We start from the raw sequence: 21,070 nt of genomic DNA on the forward strand, positions 1-21,070 counted from the left end.
TGACCGGAGCCGAAGCCGGATGCTTAACCGACTGAGCCACCCAGGCGCCCTTCGTTTTACTTTCAACCCAGCTCCCGATTGTTTGTCTTTCCGCCCCTGCTGATCTCTTTGGAGCCAGGAGTGGCGTCTTAGAAATCTAGTAGCTCAGTGTGTGGTACAAAGTAGATGCTTAGTAAATGTTGATTGAATGAGTATCGTGTGCATCATCTCACTGACATCACATCCTGTGTGCAGTGGCGTCAGTTTGCCTTACTCTACCGCAGGCCCAAGGAGTCCGAGGGCTTAAGTCATTGTTTATCAACCGCATCAAACATCGCAAACACAAGTTAAGGTTTTCCACCGCCCACAAAACGCGCCAATGGTCAGGTCCTAAATCAGAGGGCGGAAACCCGCTGCCTGGGAGACGCCAGAGCTCGGTTACTCTCAGGCAAGAGAAGGTGCGAGCCAGGGAGCGGGCAGCTCACTTATCGCGGTGTTTCCTTCCTCCTCCCGAGGGAGCTCTCGCGAGAGAAGTCAGGGTAAGATGGCCGTGCCCTGCGTTTCGGTGTGAGGTTGTGGCGGCGGCTGCGGCAGCGGGGACAGGGATCCTGGTGTCGTGGGCACCTGAGCTCTAGCTCCCCCCAGCGAGCGCGCGTCCCTTCGTGCCGAGGCGAGAGCCGGCTCTTCTTCCTCCAGGAGATGCGTTTGTCCCGGGCTCGGGGGCGCCCTGAGAGTTCATGCTGCGCTGGAGGAGTCTGGCCACCGCTCTAATCGCCTTGCGCCGCCGCAGCGCCAGCCCCGTCGCGGGCGGTGAGCCTCCCGGATCCCCTCTCTGCCCCTGGCGGCGATGACCGGGGAGAAGATCCGCTCACTGCGGAGAGACCACAAGCCCAGCAAAGAAGAGGGGGACCTGCTGGAGCCCGGGGATGAGGAAGCGGCGGCTACCCTAGGCGGCACCTTTACGGGAGGCAGGCTTGGGACTGGCGGCGGCGGCAAGGGCGGCAAAGCCTGTCATAAGATCTTCAGTAACCATCACCACCGGCTGCAGCTGAAGACAGCTCCGGCCTCCTCCAATCCCCCTGGCGTCCCGGCCCTGCCGCTGCACAGCTCCTCCGTGACTACCACCACCCAGTCCCCGGCTCTTCTAGCGGCCACCGACCCCATCGCTGTCGTCGCAGATGGAGGCAGTTGCCCCGCACACTACCCGGTACACGAGTGCGTCTTCAAGGGGGATGTGAGGAGACTGTCCTCTCTCATCCGCACGCACAATATCGGGCAGAAAGATAATCACGGTGAGGAGTGCTCGCCCCTCTCCACCTCTCCCTTTCCGAACCTAGGGTGTGCCTTCTCAGGCCTCTGGAGTCCTAGGCTCCTCTCCAACAGACCTTTCTTTCCTCTCCTTTGCTCATCATCCGGGCCGAGTGCCTGTAAATCATGACCGTTTCAGTAATAGCATGCCAGTGGTCAGGGGATTGGTGCTTGTGGGTGCAGAGGAATGCTTCCTCCCTGCCCACTTCAAAGTTTCCTCTGCGAAGCTGTTTTGTTTATCTTGGAGTCAGGCCTTCAAGGTATTGATTTTTTACAGAGAAATTTAAAATTGCTCCTTCTCCAACCTGGCCCTCCTATGTTTATGGAACCGTGTTTCTTTTCTTTCTCTCCCCTACTCCCACCTGGGGATCTTGAATTTTGATCCCTTCATTACTCAGGTGCAGATCCCAGCTTGACTGCAACTGGCCGTGATTTCTACCTGCCCTCGGGTTGTTTGTTTCTTTTTCTTTGCTTTCAGGAAACTTAGTTTGATACAAAGTGTCTACACTTTGCATTTAAGATGGGCTATAGAATGATTTGACTTCTCAAAGCCAAGATATGTAGAAATATCTTGGCATTTGATACCTAGAGTTGGTAAAGTGACTTCAGTGGCTAAGATTTTGGAGTAGAGTTTAGAGTGTTTTGCTTGTTTTCCATAATTGCTAAAATGTTTCATCTTGATGACTGGGACTAAAAATAGCACTAAGGTTTTTCATAGTAACTTCATCATAATCTATGTGGCAAAATAGTGTCATTTATTATTCAGCGACTGTATTTCTACTTTCTGTGGTAACTCGTCAGCTGAATTTTTTGTTTCTTTAGTTTTAAAAACGTAATGTAACTTGAGTTGACTTCCAAGCAGCAGTATATTTACTAATGAAAACTAATGTCAACACTAATATTTTCAACATTTAAGAAGCCATTTTAAATTGAGTACTTGACAAATACTATTTATAGATCTGCTTTTGACTGAACGTGGCTTTTGTATACTTTCAATTAGAACACACTCAACTCTGTTCAGGATGATCTATAACACATTAATAAGATGCTTGCCCGAGGAATAAGCCCCCTTAATTCCAGTAGACTCTAGGCTTCTTATCTGAAATTAGGGCAAAAGTTGAGATTAAAAAAATGAGATTTCTATTGGTTGTGTAATTCTCTAACAATTGTACTTGTATCTGAATTTCCACTATTGTCTTTTTAAAAGAATTGCCTATTTTCAAACCTGTTTATTTTTGAAAGAGAGAAAGAGTGAGAGAGTAAGAGAGTGAATGGGGGAGAGGCAGAGAGAGGGAGGGAGACACAGAACCCAAAGTAAGCTCCAAGTTCTGAGCTGTCAGCACAGAGCCGGATGTGGGGCTTGACCTTGTGAACTGCAAGATCATGCCTTGAGCCAAAGTTGGACACTTCACCAACTGAGCCTGAATTTCCAATATTGTAATATCACTGTCATTCATCATAATTCAAATCCTCAAAAGAGTACAGTACCTGAAAGCTACACCCAGTTTTTCATTCTTACATTTATTTAATCATTTTACTGTTACTGCAACAAGCAAAATATTGTTTGTTGATGAAGTAATTAGAATCCTAAATCCCTTATACTCTTATTTTTAGCCCACTGAACCTCACTTTTTAAATTGCCTTGATATACCAAATGTTTGCATTGTACTTAGGTGCCCTTGTATTGTTGGTATTTCTGATGACTGTAACCAGTCATTCACATATCTATGGAAAATGTAATTCCCCCTCCCCCCGCTGCAATATATATTCTCATCTCTCATGATGGGGTCTCCTAGGAAGAGTAACTTATATTTAATGTGCTACTTCTTTAGGCCCCCCCCCCTTTCTTTGTAGCTGCATAATTTCTCCATTACATTACTTTTATTCCTGATACTTTACTCACCTGGATACTTATTCAGATTTTAAGAATATTTTTCTTTCACATTACAAAAGATAAATGCTTTTTAAATCACCAAATAAATTCAAGCTGTATATTATATTTGGATTGTTATAGCATGATAAGTGCATAGCAGATTCGCACACTCATGCAGGTGCATAGCAGAGCCATGCAGTCATACCACATCATACCACATATTTAGTTTTATATTCACCAGAGGGATTCCTTCTACAGCATGATGATGATGATCATCATCATCATTATCATGAATATAATTTACTGAATGTGTCGGCATTAGGCTGAATGTTATCTATATTATCGCACTTAATTCATGCAATAACATTGCAAAGCAGATTGTTTTATACTTATTTTAAAGCTGAGAATGGGGCTCCTGGGTGGCTCAGTTGATTAAGCGTCCAACTTGGGCTCCGGTTGTGAGCTCACAGTTTGTGGGTTCGAACCTCGTGTTGGGCTCTGTGCTGACAGCTCAGAGCCTGGAGCCTGCTTCGGATTCTGTGTCTCCCTCTCTCTCTCTCTGCCTAGCCCCCATTCATGCTGTTTTCTCTGTTTCAATAATGAATAAATATGAAAAAAAATTTAAAGCTGAGAAAAGTGAAGCCTAGAGATGCAAGGAAACTTTGCTAAAGTTGCATACTTGTTATAAATTCCAAAGCTGGGAACTGAACTCTTAGCTAGGACTCCAAAATCCCTGGTCAACCTCTGTAAATATTTCTGTTAGTCAGGACCCACTGTACTGCACAGAAGTAAATTCTAATAATGTGTAATATGGTAATTTACAACAAAGTTCTTTAATATATATTTTCTCATTTAGTCCTTATGGTAGCCTTATGGAGAGATTTTGCCATTGGACAAATTTCAGAGTTTTGCTGTTGAGCCCAAACCTGTTTGTTCTGTTTCTTTTTATGTAATGGAACAAATACAGGGGTACCTCATCCACATGATAGCCCTTTAGATATTTGACAAGCGCTATCATGTTTTTACCTGTAAGTTAAACATTCCTAACTTCTGTATCCATTCTTCATTTGGCATGGATTATAAAGTGCTTAGATGGTCCCTGAAACATTAAATACCATCTATGTGTGTTAAGTAAGTAAATGAAAATCATAATCATCATCTTTTATTGAAACTCAGTTTGTTAATTCTTTCCTTTGAGGATGGTGTTGAGAACTAACCTTAGTATCAGAGCTGTAGTAGCCTCATAAGCAAAGACAAAAAGGAGACCATATTTATTGCTTTAAGCAATATATGTTTAGAGCTAAACAGTGTACCAATATACACTAAAAAGCAAACATTAAGTAATGTAGTGTAAGAGTATGGTAACTTTTTTAAGAGTATGATAATTTTTTAATATTGCTTTTTCTCAAGTGATTGGCTCTCTCTCCATATTGTCCCTTTTTGCAGTTAATCTTTTTAACCTAAAATAGTACTTTACATTTATTAAACCTTGTTCATTTTGATCCTTTATTCTGCCTAGCTGGAAAGCTTACTGTACCCAATCTAGTCACTTAGCTCACTATTCATTAGCTCTTTCAGTTTCCAGTGATCTCTTATTTGAGAAACTTTTTAAATGTGTTTTTGTGTATTTACAAATAACTGACTTGAATTGAGGCAAGGATTGAGCTTTTTCTTTCGTGATAAAATGTTGGTTGAGTATGAGTTGCTTTTTCTGAGTCATCAGGTATCTTGAGGAATACTATCTTTGGATCCAAACAAATCTTTGGAAATATAAGTTAAATACAGTAAAAGCTATAACATCATGAATATACTATGTTCACATATGCCAAATGATTGTGACTCATTGTGTATTTAGTAAAAGCACTTTTTTGGGGGTGGGGAAAAAAGATACACTACATTAAATGTTCACAAATTTATTTTTATTAAATTTTTTTACGTTTATTTTGAGACAGAGAGAAGCGAGAGAGCAAGTGGGGAAAAGCAGAGAGAGGAGTGTGAGAATCCCAAGCAGGTTCTATGCTCTCAGTGCTGAGCCCAATATGGGGCTTGATCTCACGAACCATAAGATCATGACTCAAGCCGAAATCAAGAACTTAACTGACTGAGCCACTGAGGTGCCCCTAACATACACACATTTATTAAACCTTAAATCCTTAGTATGTCTTTAGTTATATACTATTTTTTTCTTTCGTATGGAGTTAGAGTTTAAGTCTAAGCCTCTTTTCACATTATAAAATTTTTTGAGTCACTTTTTGCCATTGGTAGTAAAGAATCATGATGACATGCTATTTTTAATTGATGATAATGATTTTTACTTCTTTAGCACCTTTAGAATTGAGAATGCTTATGAAGCATATAGAAGACTTTCTTGATTTTGACTGTACTTCCTATTTGTTAATTTTGTTTTTTTCCCTGGAGTTAAATATCCTTAGGTGTAAAGTATTTTTCCTTGGACATTAATCAGAAGCTGTTGGGTACCAGAGTGATTGTAATCCTTGATATATGAATTGCTTATACCAGCTTTTCCTAGATGTGAAAAATATCTGATGTATTCTGAGAGGTTTGGCAGTTTCTGCTGCCGTTAATTACATTGCCTGGCATGTGACAAGCCATCTTCTCTGTATGGTTAAATTTCATTTTTAGTGAGTTGTAGCATAATCTTTGTGTAGCTATTTCACACAGTGATTGGAGATTTCAAATGTAAGTTAAATTTCAACTGAGTATTGCTGCCAATGTTGGTAACTCAAGGGAATAATAATGAAATGGTTAACATGTGTAACCTCTCTGCATGGTGGCTGGCAGATTTGTTCAGACAGGGATTTAAAAACATCTTAATTTCAGAAAGATTAAAAAAATATTTTTGAGAATTGAGGCAATAGGATAATCTGATGCCTATGTATGTTTATTTTGGCTTATTCTATATAAATCTTTAAATTTCATTTTGATATTTTTTCTGCTTTGTTTTTGTCACTAAAATCTTTATGATGGGTGATGCAAGAAAATAATGCATCTTATATCTGTTTGAGAAGAGGCGACTATAAAGCTACACTTTGCATGTCAAAAAATTTTTTGAATTAAGTGTTAGGTGAACAATTTTAGCCAAGAGGGTTAAAATGATGGCACATCTTTAAAAGAACAGTAATAGCTTTGTATTTTTCTCCTGGTGTTTTGTCGTCTTTTCTAGATTTTGTTTTTGAAAGGCAGACCTCAGTTTCTTTTAGAAAAAAAATGAAATACTTTCTGGAGGCCCAAGATAATCCGTTAAAGTGTTATGTACCTTCACTTGGCATGAAAGTGGATTGGCAGTGAAATCTGTCATTTCACTGACCTATCAGGGTTGATTCAGTTGATCTTCATGTCTATGTGAATATGACCTTTCCGTTATCTCCTTCCCCATATGCATCTCCAAACAGAGTAGCATTGTCCTTGGGTTAAGTGACTATGTTCCTGATGGCATCATTGTAAGTATTAGAATGTGACTTGACACTTAGAATTATTATGTGAACACATCCGCAGAGCTACCTCATAAGTGGGTAGAGCAAGTTCTCTTCTCCCCTTTTCTGTTCTGAGCTATATATAATAGGAGCAGGAATTCTAACCTTTCAACTTTGGCCAAAAAAAAAAAAAAAGCAGAAATGAGCAGTTATTGACTGTATTGTGTCCTTTGCATCCTCAGTAAGGCAGGAGATTTCTGGAAGATTCCTTGAAGAATTGAATTCTAGGCAGTCTGTTCCAAGTTAATGTCATTCTTAAGTCATAGAAATCTAATGTGGAGTACAATATAATTGTCAGTCAGGAATGCTTTGGGTTCTAGAAAATGAGCATAGTTCTTCAAAAATTGAGTGGGGGGGTCTGTATGGTGAAGCAAAATGTTCCTGTTCATATACTATTTATTTCATTGAGGGATAGATGGAACTCTAGTTTCAGAGCAAGACTGATATTGCTGGAGATAGGAAAGTGAAAAGGTCTTTCTGTTTGAAGATTATGGATGGTGTTTGTTATCAGGATATATATTAGGTTTAACTGTGTGGCTTATTTGAACTTCATCTGTTCTTGAGCCTGTTATTCTTGTTGAAACCTCAAAGATGGTCTGCAATACTGAGGCCATCTTTATATTTGGAATTAGATCTAAGTTTGAGACCACACTTCTCTACAAACTAGTTTTTATTAAATTCTACGATTTGCTTAACTACTGAAATAAGTAGATATAATATCTGCCTCTGGGTGCATTATAGTCTTGGATGGGAGACTGCATTTGAAATTATTTTAACTCTGAAGACTCATATGGTAGTAATACTCATTGATACCAATATCTTACTCTCAGTTTTGGTGTTAAGTACCTTCCAGCAGAAGACATTCTTGTTCTTGAGGTTTAGATAGTACTTCAGTTGAGGTTTTTATCTGATACTGGAATTTATACTGACTGTCAGTCTTCTAAAGAGTTAGGTTTATTTGACTCATAGAAGTCATCTTGGTCTACTACTGGTTATAGTGTATTTTAATTCTTGGCTGTAAGTATTTATCAGGTATGTTAATGCATGTGTTCTCTTAGTACTATACTGAATTCTGTAAAACCACTTGTGCTGTGTTGAGTATCCTCTTTAGCACATATATTCTTTGATTGACTTTCATAGAGAATCATGTGGAAACCTGCACTGTTCTGTGATGGAATGCTTTTTGGAAAGTTAAAAACAGATTTTAACACTATTCTAATGATTTCTTCATAGTTCTTTTTTTCTTTTCTTTGTTCATTCATTCCTTCATTTAACAGGTATATATTGAGCTTCTACTGGGTGGCAGTGTTTCAGGTGCTGGGGTTGCAACAACACCTAGCGAAAATTAGGGAGCAGAGATCTGGCAGTTTCAGATCAAGAATAACAAATATAAAAGTACCATGTTCAGGGGGTAGAAGGAAGGCCAACTGTGGCTGAGTGGTAAGTGATAGGAGTATATTTCAGAGGTAGTAGAGGTTATAAGCATGTGGAACTTTCGTAGACCAAAAGGATTTGGCTTCTACTCTGAGCAAAATAGGAAGTGTGAGGATTTTGAGCAGAGGAGTAATACAATCTGATTTTAAAAGGCTCAGTCTGGCTGCTATATGAAGCAAAACTTAAATGGGCAAGGGTCAGTTTAACATGGAGGTAGCTGTGGAAATATTGAAAAGGTAGACCTAGTTTGGAATCTGTGATGGATGTAATAATGTGTGTGTGTATGTGTGTGTGTGTGTGTGTGTGTGTGTGTGTGTGTAGTATAGTACTGTTGATGAGAAAAATACAAGAATTTACTGCTTGCTTGGATGAGATTTGAAGGTGTCTGTGGAAGCTGGAGCTATGTACAATTCCAGTTTTCTCCCTAATTAGGGAACAGGTGACATCAAAACTATTTTTGTAATAATACAAAGTCATTGCTTGCCTTTTTCACTGTGCTGACACTTTTGCTGATGTCACAAAAGCAGTGGTGGGTAAAATTATCAGAACCTGAGTATGAATCAAAGACCAAACCTGCTGGTATTCATTGCGTATTCACGTATTGTGTAAGCCACGTATTTAGAGGTAAAAAAAAAAAAAAAGGCAGTTTCGCTTAATGTTTCCTTGTGACGTAATATTAGATTTTTCATGATGCTCTTCTGTACACTGAAGAGAAAATAAGAGAAAACATTTGTATAGTTGTGTTGTAAGCCAAACTAGCAGCTTTTGTCATAGAACACCCTTTTTAGTTGAAAGAACAGCGTACAGACAAACTATGGTTATTCCAATTTGGATACTTGGCAGACATTTTTCTGGAAAATGAATGAAGTAAGCCCGTGACTTCTCGGAAGACAATTGGTAGTGTTTGTTGCAGATGAAAAAATTCAAGCTTTGAATCAAAAGTTAGAATTTGAGAAACTTGTCTTTGTCACTTCTAGTTTGACAGCTTTCCAGGATTCAAAGACTTCTCTGGTCAGATTGATGTTATTTTGAATTGTGTGTGGTGTGTGTCTCTGTAAATAATGAAATGTGTTGACATTCGGAAGATCTGCGTAACTCAGTCAGCTAGTATTTTTCAGATGATCAGTGCATGATGTTTCAAAATCATGTAAAAGATCCATTTAAAGTACATGGGAAACCAGTGGGTTTCAGTGTAACAATGCAAAAAGTTTATTGATACAGTTTTAGATTTCACATTGCAACTAGCCTTTAAGCAATGACCACTTACTGTGGTGCCTGGGTGGCTCAGTAGGTTAAGCGTCCAACTTCAGCTCTGGTCATGATATCGCTGCTCATGAATTTGAGCCCCACATTGGGCTCTGCACTGACAGCTCAGAGCCTGGAACCGTCTTCGGATTCTGTATCTCCTTCTTTCTCTACCCCTCTCTTGCTCAGGCTCTGTTTCTTTCAAAATTAAATAAATATTAAAAAAATAAATGACCACTGAGTTTTGGTGTGGTAGCAAAGAACACCTCCAGTTATTTAAAAATGCTATCAAAATACTCCTCCTTTTTTCAGCGACATCTTCTGAATTTAGATTTACTTCAAGCCAAAGCAAAATTTATACATGATTGAACGCAGATATAATTATGAAAATCTAGGGCGCCTGAGTGGCTCAGTCGGTTAAGCCTCCAACTTCGGCCCAGGTCAGATCTCACATGCGTGGGTTCGAGTCCCGCATCAGGCTCTGTGCTGACAGCTAGCTCAGAGCCTGGAGCCTACTTCCGGTTCTGTGTCTCCTCTCTCTGCCCCTCCCCCTCTGATGCTCTGTCTCTCTCTGTATCAAAAATAAATAAAACATTAAAAAAAATTTTTTTTTAAATTATAAAAATCTAGTATCTTTTATTAAGCCGTACATTAAAGAAATTTATTTTAACTTTTAATTAAAGAGTTTAAAATAGCCCCATTCCTGTCATTTATTTTTGTTTTGTTTTGGAAAATGCACTTATTTTTTCCATAAAAATTTTATTAATTTGTTATAGAGTGATTGTAATTTTAAAATTAATAAAGTTCTACATTTAATTTTTCTTTCTGATATGGTAAATATCCATATAAATAATCCACATAAAAGATCTTTTTTAAAGATCTTTAATAATTCTTTTTTTAAATAAAATTTTATTTTATTTATTTTGAGAGAGAGAGAGAGCGAGCAAAGGAGGGGTAGAGAGAGGGAAAGAAAGAGAACCCCAAGCAGGATTCACACTGTCAGTGCAGAGCCCAGTGAGACTATGATCTGAGCTGAAATCAAGAATGAGATGCTTAATTGACTGAACCCCTGAGGTGACGCAAGATCTTTAACAGTATAAATGGGATCTTGAGACCAAAATGTTTGAAAACTGTTGGTTTAGTAAAAATTAGCATATAGATTTCAGAGTCATGACTCACACAATTTTTAGATATATAATTTTAGGAAATTACTTAACCACTGTTAGCTTTGTTTTTCTTACCTGCAAAATAGGAATAATATTTATCTCACAGGGTGTTGGGGTAAGATAAGGTTTATAAAGTATATAGCATAGTGCTGGGCATATATTATAGATGCTCTGTAAAACCAGCCTTTTGGTTGATAATTTGCATACCTTAGCCCTGCAGTGGTTTTAATGTTACTGGAATATTTATTATTCATTTGACAGAACAGAAGTCAGTTTATTTACCAAGTTAGAACCAAGGCATCTGATTTTAGATTTAAAAACTAAATTGTGGAAAATTGGCAGAAGGTTATTTTAAGTTTTTAGTATCTTTTATGTAACAAATTAGCTTAAGCAGCTGGTTGAGTTCTTAGAAAACTGAGAGGATAGTAGATGAAGCTTAGTTAGGACATTTGAGCATTTAGTTTCATGGTATACTTGGCAAGTAAAGTAAATCCACTGTTGGCTAGAGGAGGAGGATGATGATGAAGAAAATGATGATTTACATTTAAAATACTGAAATTGAAGCATGATGTTTGGTATCCTTTATTATACTGTGTTATTTCTGATTATATACTTACCTATAAAATGAGAGGGATTGGATAGTTGAATGCAAAGTCATTTCTAGTTCATAAATCTTTTAAAAATGTGATTAATTTTGACTTATTACAGTAATTTTAATTTGTAAGCATCAGTAGGTACTGATGGTTTAAAAAAAGGTTTAACAGCACAGAGTAATAATGTAGATGCATAAAGACCTGAAGGTTTAACAAAACAGTAATAATGTAGATGCATCAAGGCCTACTTTCTTTACCTAGGTAGTCTGTCTAGACTCTGGTAAATTCTTCTTAATTTGTGTGGTTTTTTGAATAGTTATTACATTCACATGCTATAAAATTAAAAATAGACATAAAAGATACATTGTAAAAATAGTTTCCCTCCCACTCACCTTTACCCACTCAGTTATCCTTCTTGACAGCAACTGGTGTTATTGGTTCCTTGTTTTCTGACCATCATCATTTAGAACATGGTCCTTTTTTCCCCCTACGGGAAGATAGAGAAGTGAAGAAAGATAACTATTATTACCTTTCCTACTGTTAGGGGAAAAGTGGATATTCACAAATTTCTATGTTTGGTTTGATTTGATTTAAATTTTTTTTAAATATTTACTTATTTTTGAGAAACAGAGAGAGAGTCAGGTCATGAGCAGGGGAGGGGCAGAGAGAGAGGGACACACAAAGTTGGAAGCAGGCTCCAGGCTCTGAGCTGTCAGCACAGAGCCTGATGCGGGGCTTAAACTGTAAGATCATGCATGACCTGAGCCAAAGTTGGACATTCAACCAACTCAGCCACTCAGGCACCCCCCTCTGTGTTTGATTTTAAATGTTTCTTTCTTTTTTTTTTTTTTTTTACTGTCAAATTTACATATATCTCCAAGCTAGACTTCTTGGAGTTCCCAGATTTTATAATCATTTCCACGTGGGAATCTCAGAGATATTTCAAAATTCATTTGTCCAAAATGTTGTTATTATTTTCCACCTTATCCCTTCCTACCTGGCCATCTAGTCCCTTATTAAATCACATCATTAAGTCTCTGGTTGTTCAAGCCTCAATCGTTGGGATCATTCTTTGTCTCACCTCTTCCTCCTCTCCATGCATATCTAATTAACAGGTTATTTTGAGTCTTTCTACTTTCTGTCTCCATGGCCACCATTTTGAGCACAATTCTTACTTTTTTCCCCTGGAATACTACCGCGGTTTCCTATCTAGTCCTATGTCCCCTCCCTTCCATTTTCTATATGGTAACAAGAGTGATCTTGAAATGTAATTTTTATCATGTCAGGTCCCTGTTCAAGATCCTTTAGGACTTTCTCTACTTACAAGTAAGTTCATATATCTTACCAGAGTTATAGAGCCTTGCATGATCTGGCCCTTGCCTGCTTCTCTGATATAATCTTGTACAAATCTCTCTTTTTTTCTTTTCTGGCCATACTTGTTTTCTTTTAGTTCCTTGGATATGCCAGGTTATTTCTGGTCTCTGTAATGCTTTTCTTTCATTCTTTGATTTCTTAGTTCCTAGTCCTCTTTAAGATCTCATTAAAACATGTAAAAAATTTTTAATAATGTTTTTAATTTATTTTTGAGAGACAGAGAGAGGCAGTGCGAGCAGGGGAGGGTCAGAGAGAGAGGGAGACACAGAATCCAAAGCAGACTCCAGGCTCTGAACTGTCAGCACAGAGCCTGACCGCGGGTCTTGAACCCACAAACCATGAGGTCGTGACCTGAGCCGAAGCTGGATGCTCAACTTACTGATCCACCAAGGCACCCCAAGATCTCATTTTAAACATTATCTCATTAGAGTGATTTTCCTGCCTGAAGAATCAGAAAGTTATATATCCCTTTATTTTTTTTGGACTTAGCTCTTTGTTATTTTTCTCAGCACCTATCATAATCTATTTTGTCTCATTTGTATATCTTCTTTAGAGAAACAGCTATTCAGATCCTTTCCTATTTTTAAGTTGGGATTTAAAAAATTATTTAGTTGTACAAGTTCTTTATATATATCTGGATACTACCAAACATGTAATTTGCAAAATATTTTCCCCTCTGGGTTCCCTTTTCACTTTCTTGATGCCATTCTTTGGAGCACATTTTAATTTTGATGAAGGCCTATTTATTTTTGCTTTTGTGCTGTGCTTTTGGTGTATCTGAGAAATCATTACCTAATCCAAGGTCACAAAGATTTACTCCTTTGTTTTGTTTTGTTTTGTTTCCAAGAGTTTTATAGTTTTCTCTCTTACAGTTAGGTCCATGACCTATTGTTTTAAATTTATTTTGAAGAATGTTTCTTTTTGAGAGCAGAGAGACAGATAGAGAGTGAATAGGGGAGAGGCAGAGAGAGACGGAGACAATCCCAAGCAGGCTCCGTGCTGTCAGCACAGAGCTCGATGCGGTGCTCCAACTCACTAACTGGGAGATCATGACCTGAGCCAAAAGCAAGAGCTGGATGCTTAACCAACTGAGGCACCCCTAAATATATTTTAGAGAGAGAAAGAGAGAGAGAGAGAAAGCACATGCACTGGAGAGGGACAGAGAGAGAAGGAGAGAGAATCCCAAGCGGGCTCCATGCTGTCTGTGTAGAGCCCTACTGGGACTGAAACTCACAAACCATGAGATCATGACCTGAGCCAAAATCAAGAGTCAGATGTTTAACTGACTGACACCCAGCTGCCTCCTGTTCCTGATGTATTTTGAAATAATTCTTGTGTGTGATATGATTGATCTGTTGATATTTAGGTCTGTCTTCACGCAAGTACTGTTTTGATTACTATGGTTTTGTAATAAGTGTTGAAATTGGGAGGTGTAAGTCTTCCAACTTTGATGTTCTTTCTCAAGATTGTTTTAGGTATTCCAGGTACTTTGAATTTTTATATAAATTTTAGGATCAGCTTGTCAGTTTCTTCAAAAAAGCCAGTTGGGATTTTGATGGCGATCATTTTAAAATTATAGACCAGTGTGGGGAGTATTGTCTTCTTAACACTATTTAAATCCATGACCTCAGGATGTCTTTCTGTTTTTTAGGTATTATTTAATTTCTTTCATCTATGTTTTGTATTTTTAGGAATATGTTGCATTGTTCTCTTTATCTTTGATTTCTATGTAACAGCTCCTGTCTCAACTATTTTATGCTCTTTGTTTCATATAGAGTATTAGAATAGAATATCACAGGAAAATGCTTAAATGTCAGCCTTTTTTTAGCTTCAGAGTTTAGAAATGGATTTTTCTTTGGTTCATTTTTTTTTTTTTTTGAATGAGCTGAGAGGAAAGTGGGGGAAATCTGATTGTCCTTTCCCATACTACATTTGAATAAATCGTCATTTCAGGATGGATGAGCAGGAAACAAAGTCATCTGATGGTCTTTGAACTTCTTTCATTATAAAAGAAGTGTCATTAAAGTATCGTGATAATACTGTTAAGTAAAGTCTTGACAGTATAGAAACTTATATGAATGATGTAAAAAAATTCATTTGAAAGCAGACTGTAGAGGAAAAAGGGAAAATAAAGAGGGATAAGTTATAAATATGCAGCTGTACCTCTATAGATTTACTTTTATGAATAATATGTATTTTCAGATAATAAAACAATAAATGGAACAGAGGCAATACTCAAAGCTATAAGTAAGAAGAAAAACATTTTTGATCTAAAATTGGTTGTCTTCAAAGTTACAACTCATAGAAAATTAATGAAAAGAGATTCTGTATATCTTGGTGATATTTTAAATTTAATGAAGAATTCTACACATTTATAAGTAAAGAGCACAGATTGCTGTTGAACAAATGAATATCAGTTTGGCCTCTGACCTCTAATATTAGAACATACTTGCGGTAACATCCTCTAACTGTAGAATTCTTTCTAGGCAGGTATTTATTTGTGAAAGCAAAAAATAACATTCTAGAAAATAGACTAACCACCATGGGATATTGAAAGAAATATCCCAAATCATGAGATGAATTTACATGATTAACTCAAGAAAGGAGAAGTTGTATCAGAAAAGCATTGTTTATGATCATTGAAGCCACCTAAATATACCACAGATGAAATCTAATAATCATAGTAAATATGATTACAATCTTGACAGCAAATTTCCAAAAAAATCTTTTGCTTCAAAATTTAAGATATATATTCTATAAAGGGTAAGAAAAATATTCATAGCTATTGATTAAGAGTCTCATGCTCTACTGACTGAGCTAGCCAGGCGGCTCATAGCTATTGATTAAATTAGTGAAACAAAAATGGAGATAAGAAATAAAAGCATTGAATTCCTCATTTTTTGGTAAAAGGGAATCAGATGTATGACTTATATTTTGCTTTGTTAGATAAATGTTTAAAAATATTTTCTAAAAAGGTTTAAATTTTACTACAAATAGAATTTAAAATGTATCCGTCTATATTGTGTTTTTGCAGAAGCTAAATGCCATTTTATTTATTTATTTATTTATTTAATGTTTATTTATTTTTGAGAGTGAGAGAAAGCACATGAATGGGAGAGATAGAGACATGCAGAATCCAAAGCACACTCCAGGCTCTGAGCTGTCAACACAAAGCACAGTGCGGGCTCGAATTCACAAACCGCGAGATCATGACCTGAGCTGGACCTGGACACTCAACTGACTGAGCCACCCTGGCACTCTCCCACCCCCATTTTAAAAGTCCAGATAAAAACGACAGAATAAAAAGAAAAAAAAAAAAGAAAGAAAACTGCCTGGGTGGCTCTGTTGAGTTTCAAACTTTTGATTTTGGCTCAGGTCATGATCCTAAAGTTGTGGGATTAATCCCTGCATTTGGCTCCATGGTGAGTGCAGAGCCCTCTTTTTTTTTTTTTTTTTTTAAATGTTTATTTTTGAGAGCGGGGCGGGGGGGGCGGTCAGAACAAGAAGGAGACACAGAATCTGAAGCAGGCTTCAGGCTCTTAGCTGTCAGCACAGAGCCCAATGTTGGGCTTGAACCCAGGAACTGTGAGATAATGACCTGAGCCGAAGTTGGATGCTTAACCAACTTAGCCACCCAGGCGCCCCATGGAGCCCTCTTAAGATGCTCGCTCGTGCTCTCTCTCTCTCTGCCCCTCTCTCCCATTTGGGCTTTCTCTAAAATAAAAAAAATTAAAAATTAATATCATTTATAATTAAAGACCAACGTTATAAGGAAACTGAACAACATGAGTGAAAACTGGAGGGGAGGAGGGATTAAGAGAAACTCATCAGAACCTTATTTATGGTAAGTTTTATTAGAGGCTTTAAATAACAACTTTTAGTATATTCTTGGGGGATAAGAAACAAGTTTGAATATTTTAACAGAACTGGAAATTATAAAATTGAAATCACATATTTGAAAATGAGCCAAATAAAAATTGTCAAATGGAAAATATAATAACTGAAATTTAAAACTAAATTATAGGCTTACTCACAGTTTTAGACCATGAAAAAGATAGAAATAGATTAGAAGAAAACTCTTTAATGAAAAATGGAAAGGCAAATAAATGTTCTAAAAAATAGAAAAGGATAAGAAGTTCTACATTAATTGAACTCCAGGAGAAATGAGAGGAAATGGAGCTAAAGCAATATTTGGAAAGATACTTGCTGAGAATTTTACAAAGTTTGTGAAAGACACTGATTCAGGTAGTGTCTGAACTGAAGTAGAATAAACGAAGGAATCCACACTGAAGTGAAAAGGCTGATTAATTTGAAAAACACTGACATTACTTTCAAAGGAGCTGTAGAAAGTTCTATGGCTGGGTTCTCAACAAAAAAGGAAACCATACGACTGCATAGAATGCAGGGAAAAAAGATTATAGCCAGCAATAATTATATACTCAGAACAGTATCCTTTAAGATTGAAGTTGAAAACACATTTACAAACAGAAACCTGAGGGAATTCACTTGTCAAACTGCCAGTAAAGGTAATCCTTAAGGATACGTTTTGAGTAGAAGAAAACTGATCCTGATGGAAGGTCGGAGATAAGGAATGAAGAGCAACAAAAATGGTAAGTAGATCTAAATGAGTGCTGACTCTATGAGATAAAAATAAAAACTCGTAGGACTAGGTAACAGCATAAAAGAATATCGCTAGCCCCCTAAAAGGTCTGAAATTTTTGGAGATACGAAGTTTGTCTCTTTGGAAAATAGCTTATACCAATGACCTGGGAACTCATGAAGTTTACTTCTCAAATAGTATTGTGAGCAAAACGTCATTGTGAAGCAAAACATGCTTCAATGTACGATTATTAACAGTGTGGGGGTACCTAGGTGGCTCAGGTTGGCCGTCCAATTTCGGCTCAGGTCATGATCCCATGATTCTGTGGCTCAAGCCCCAAAGCACACTGGGCTCTGTGCTGACAGTGCAGACAGAACTTGCTTAGGATTCTCTCTCTCTCTCCCTCTCCCTACTCCTCTTCCACTCACTCTCTCTCAAAATAAATAAATAAACTTAAATAAATTTAAAAAAACGCCAGTGTGTATTGTAGTGGTTTCCCTATCTCAAGTAAAATTAGGTATGAGGTGTGAAAACTGGGGAGTAGATTGCCTAGTCACTAATGGAAATTTTATTTCGGGAAAACATAATGTGAATTATGTCCTCAAATCTGTTGTTGTTGTTCCTAATAGTTAAGACCAAGTAATTTACTATAGAGTCCAGGCTTTTGTTTTGTAAAATTACTTACAGAGAAAATTTAAGTTTATTGAATTTATTAAACTTATAAATTTTGTACAAAATACTATCTGGCTATCTTTACAGACACTTCTTATTTTACTGTGCTTTTATTGAGCGAAAGATTGTGTGCATGGGTGTTTTAACATCTTGGCGGATTTTGTCAAGCTGAGAGAATGGGGTAGATCATATACAAGCTTTTTAAATTTTTGTGTGTGCGGGGGGGCCGCCTGGGTGGCTCACTCAGTTGAGCATCCAACTTTTGATTTTGGCTCAGGTCATGATCTCCTGGTTTGTAGGATAGGGCCCTGTGTTGGGCTCTGTGCGGACAGCATGGACCTGCTTGGGGTTCCTTCTCACTCTCTCTCTCCTCTGTCTTTCCCCTGCTTGTGCATGTGTGCATTTTCTCTCTCTCTCTGAAAATAAATTTAAAAAAAAGTTTTTTCTTTTGGATAGAGTGAGAGCATATGTGTGCATGTTTGATGCTCAAGCAGGGGAGGGGCAGACGGAGTGGGAGAGAGCGAATCTTAAGCAGGCTCCACACCCAGTGCAGAGCCTGTCCCGGCTGCTCCATCTCATGACCATGAGATCATGACCTGAGCCAAAGTCAAGAGTAAGAAGCCTAACTTATTGAGCCGCCCATGTGCCTCAGATCATATATAAGGTTTTTAGAATACGTAGTTAAATCTTGTTTTATCCTGTATATGATTTCTTGATAAGTGTGCAGTTCATTTTATAGGCAAAAATTGTTCATGTGGTGTCTTCTATAAAAATGCTAATATTGAATCTGAAAGTTAGTATACACAAATTTTATTTAGTGACTTTATTTTCAAATATTATTATAGATTTGCTTTCTTTTATAATCAAGAGGTTTTTAGGCTACTAGTGTGGCTTAGGGTATCATTTTGAAATGAGTCATTGTATAACATCAGCTAATAGAATATATTCCAGACTTCTTAGCATAGCCTATAGTCTTTATTAATTTTTTGCTCATCTAACCAATTTCATTATTTACTATTCTCTTTGCCCCTGCTAATCATAAACATTTTTCTTGTTTGTTTGTTTTATTCCTAAGTGTGAACTGTTTCTGCATTTGAATGTAATTTGGGGGAATTGTTTTTAATTTTTAAAGTGTTTTTAATTGTTTTTTTTAAACACAGAATACTAGTCAGTTGCTTTATTTGCCTATAAATTTCTGACCCATTCAAGACTTATTTCAGCATGGTCCCTTTTCAGGAGTTAATCGTTGCAAAGTTAGGGCTCTGTTCTTTATTCCATTATCATCCTATATACTCTTCTCTAATAAGTATTGGTAATAGCAGCTATTTATTTTCCTATCAGTCTCTAACAGAAGACTTCTGAACAACTTGAGGGATTGGGTATTTTTGATATCAGTCCCCAAAGATGAGTATATAGTAGGTATTTAAATTGTTTGCTGAAGGAACAAAGAATGGTATGGTAAAGAAATTAGCAGCAGAAGAATCTGTGAAATGTCTTGTGAGAAGAAATCTCCCATCCAAGTACTAACCAGGCCTGACCCTGCTTAGCTTCCGAGATCAGACGAGATTGGGCACGTTCAAGGTGGTATGGCCATAGACTGGGAGAAGATATCTCAAAAGCAAATCAGGTATCCTTTTTTTGGTGGGGGTTGGTTTAGAATACATTGTGTTTAGAAACCATGGCATCCTCTGACTTTGAATTTGCAATATAAGGATCGTTTTGTAGTCTTATTTTAACTTAAAACCTGTCAAACAAAAAGTACTGAAGAAGTTAAAACCACTTTTAAATAAAATTTTCTGTTTTTACACTAATTTTTTTTTTTTTTTTAAATTTTAGGAAACACTCCTTTACATCTTGCTGTGATGTTAGGAAATAAAGGTTAGTAAATATTTACTTTCTTATGTTTAACTTCATTCATGTATTTTCAAATTTACTTAAAAATTTTGAGATGAATTTTGTCTTTTGAGTTTTTCAAAATTAACCTGATGATTTTATTTGCTAATTGAGTTAGGATTCAGTATATTAAAAATAATATTTTCTCATTTTCCATAGATCATCTCAAGAGTTAGTAGAAATCCTGTACTAACACTATGTTTTATGAAACTGTGTTTTATTTTTTCTTGTTTGGTTATTTTGTCAAGCAGGTATTTGTAATTTCCAAATATTAAGATATGTTGATTATTATTTAATACTTTTAATATTCACAGAGTTTTATAAGATTCATTAATGTGGACTGTTTTGTATATCTAAACACAGAAGTCTAGCCTTTGGTATGTTAGATGTTTGTAAAACCTTAATACTTTTTAAAACAAAAACTTCATAGGCAGGTGATTTAAAAGATTTACTTAGAGAGAAAGAGAGAGAGAGAGAGAGAGTGGGAGAGGAAGAGAGACCGAGAGTGACTGAGATAGGGGCAGAGAGAGAGGGAGACACGGAATCGAAGCAGGCTCCATCCAGGCTCTGAGCTGTCAGCACAAAGCCTGATTATAGGGCTTGAATTCACAAAGCGGGAGATCATGACTTGAGCCCAAGTCAGATGCTTAACTGACTGAGCCACCTAGGAGCCCCCCATTTATATTTTTTTAGTTGTATATTCTTTTTTTTTTTGCCTTTTTCTTTATGACCTTTAAATATTTTTGAGATTTGGTTACATAGGAGTGATATTGAAACGTGTAGTGGAAGATAAAACATCTACCTTATTGGGGTGCCTGGGTGGCTCAGCTGGTTAAGTGTCCGACTTCAGCTCAGGTCATGATCTCATGGTTCATGAGTTGAGCTACACATTGGGCTCTCTGCTATCAGCAGAGTCCACTTTGGATCCTCTGTCGCCCTCTCTTTCTGCCCTCCCCCACTCAGTCTCTCTTTTTCTCTCTTGCTTTCTCCCTCAAAAATAAACATTAAAATATATCTATAACAGCATCTTGGTGGTTCAGTCAGTTAAGGCCAACTCTTGTTTCCACTCAGCTCATGATCTCACGGTTTTCCGAGTTCAAGTCTGGTGTCAGGCTCTGTGCTGACGGTGTGTAACCTGCTTGGGATTCTCTGTCTCCCTCTTGCTCTGCCCCTTCCCCGCCAACTCACACTATCTCTGTCTCATAAGATAAATAAACAAAACATATGTATATATAACTCTTACCTTATTAATTCTGTAAATTAATTTTGCATGGTACTATTGTTCATTCTATGCCACTCCATTTTGTCTTCTTTGGAGAGAAATGTACTATACCTTTACTGATTTCATTGTTGAAGGAATGCTTGCTGTTTGTTTACTTGCTTGTAAACACAGTAAAAATACTCAGGGCACCTAACAATATTTGTTGATTGATTTAAAG

General features: G+C 37.3%; 1 protein-coding gene across 2 annotated transcripts in view; it reads left to right on the forward strand.

Moving 5' to 3' along the window:
• Window positions 1–302: 302 nt before the first annotated feature.
• Window positions 303–21,070, forward strand: part of ANKRD13C (ankyrin repeat domain 13C) — an 89,434-nt gene continuing 68,666 nt past the window's right edge. The window contains exons 1-2 of one of the 2 annotated variants that reach the window (XM_029948237.1): window positions 303–1,271; window positions 19,575–19,616. In XM_029948237.1, coding sequence (XP_029804097.1) covers window positions 827–1,271; window positions 19,575–19,616 — 487 coding nt within the window. In that variant the 5' untranslated portion in view covers window positions 303–826. The remainder of the gene's footprint in view (window positions 1,272–19,574; window positions 19,617–21,070) is intronic. The other variant, XM_029948236.1, reaches the window with a different exon arrangement.

This window comes from Suricata suricatta, chromosome 8, assembly GCF_006229205.1.
Source record: "Suricata suricatta isolate VVHF042 chromosome 8, meerkat_22Aug2017_6uvM2_HiC, whole genome shotgun sequence".
In the NCBI taxonomy this organism is placed as follows: domain Eukaryota; kingdom Metazoa; phylum Chordata; class Mammalia; order Carnivora; family Herpestidae; genus Suricata; species Suricata suricatta.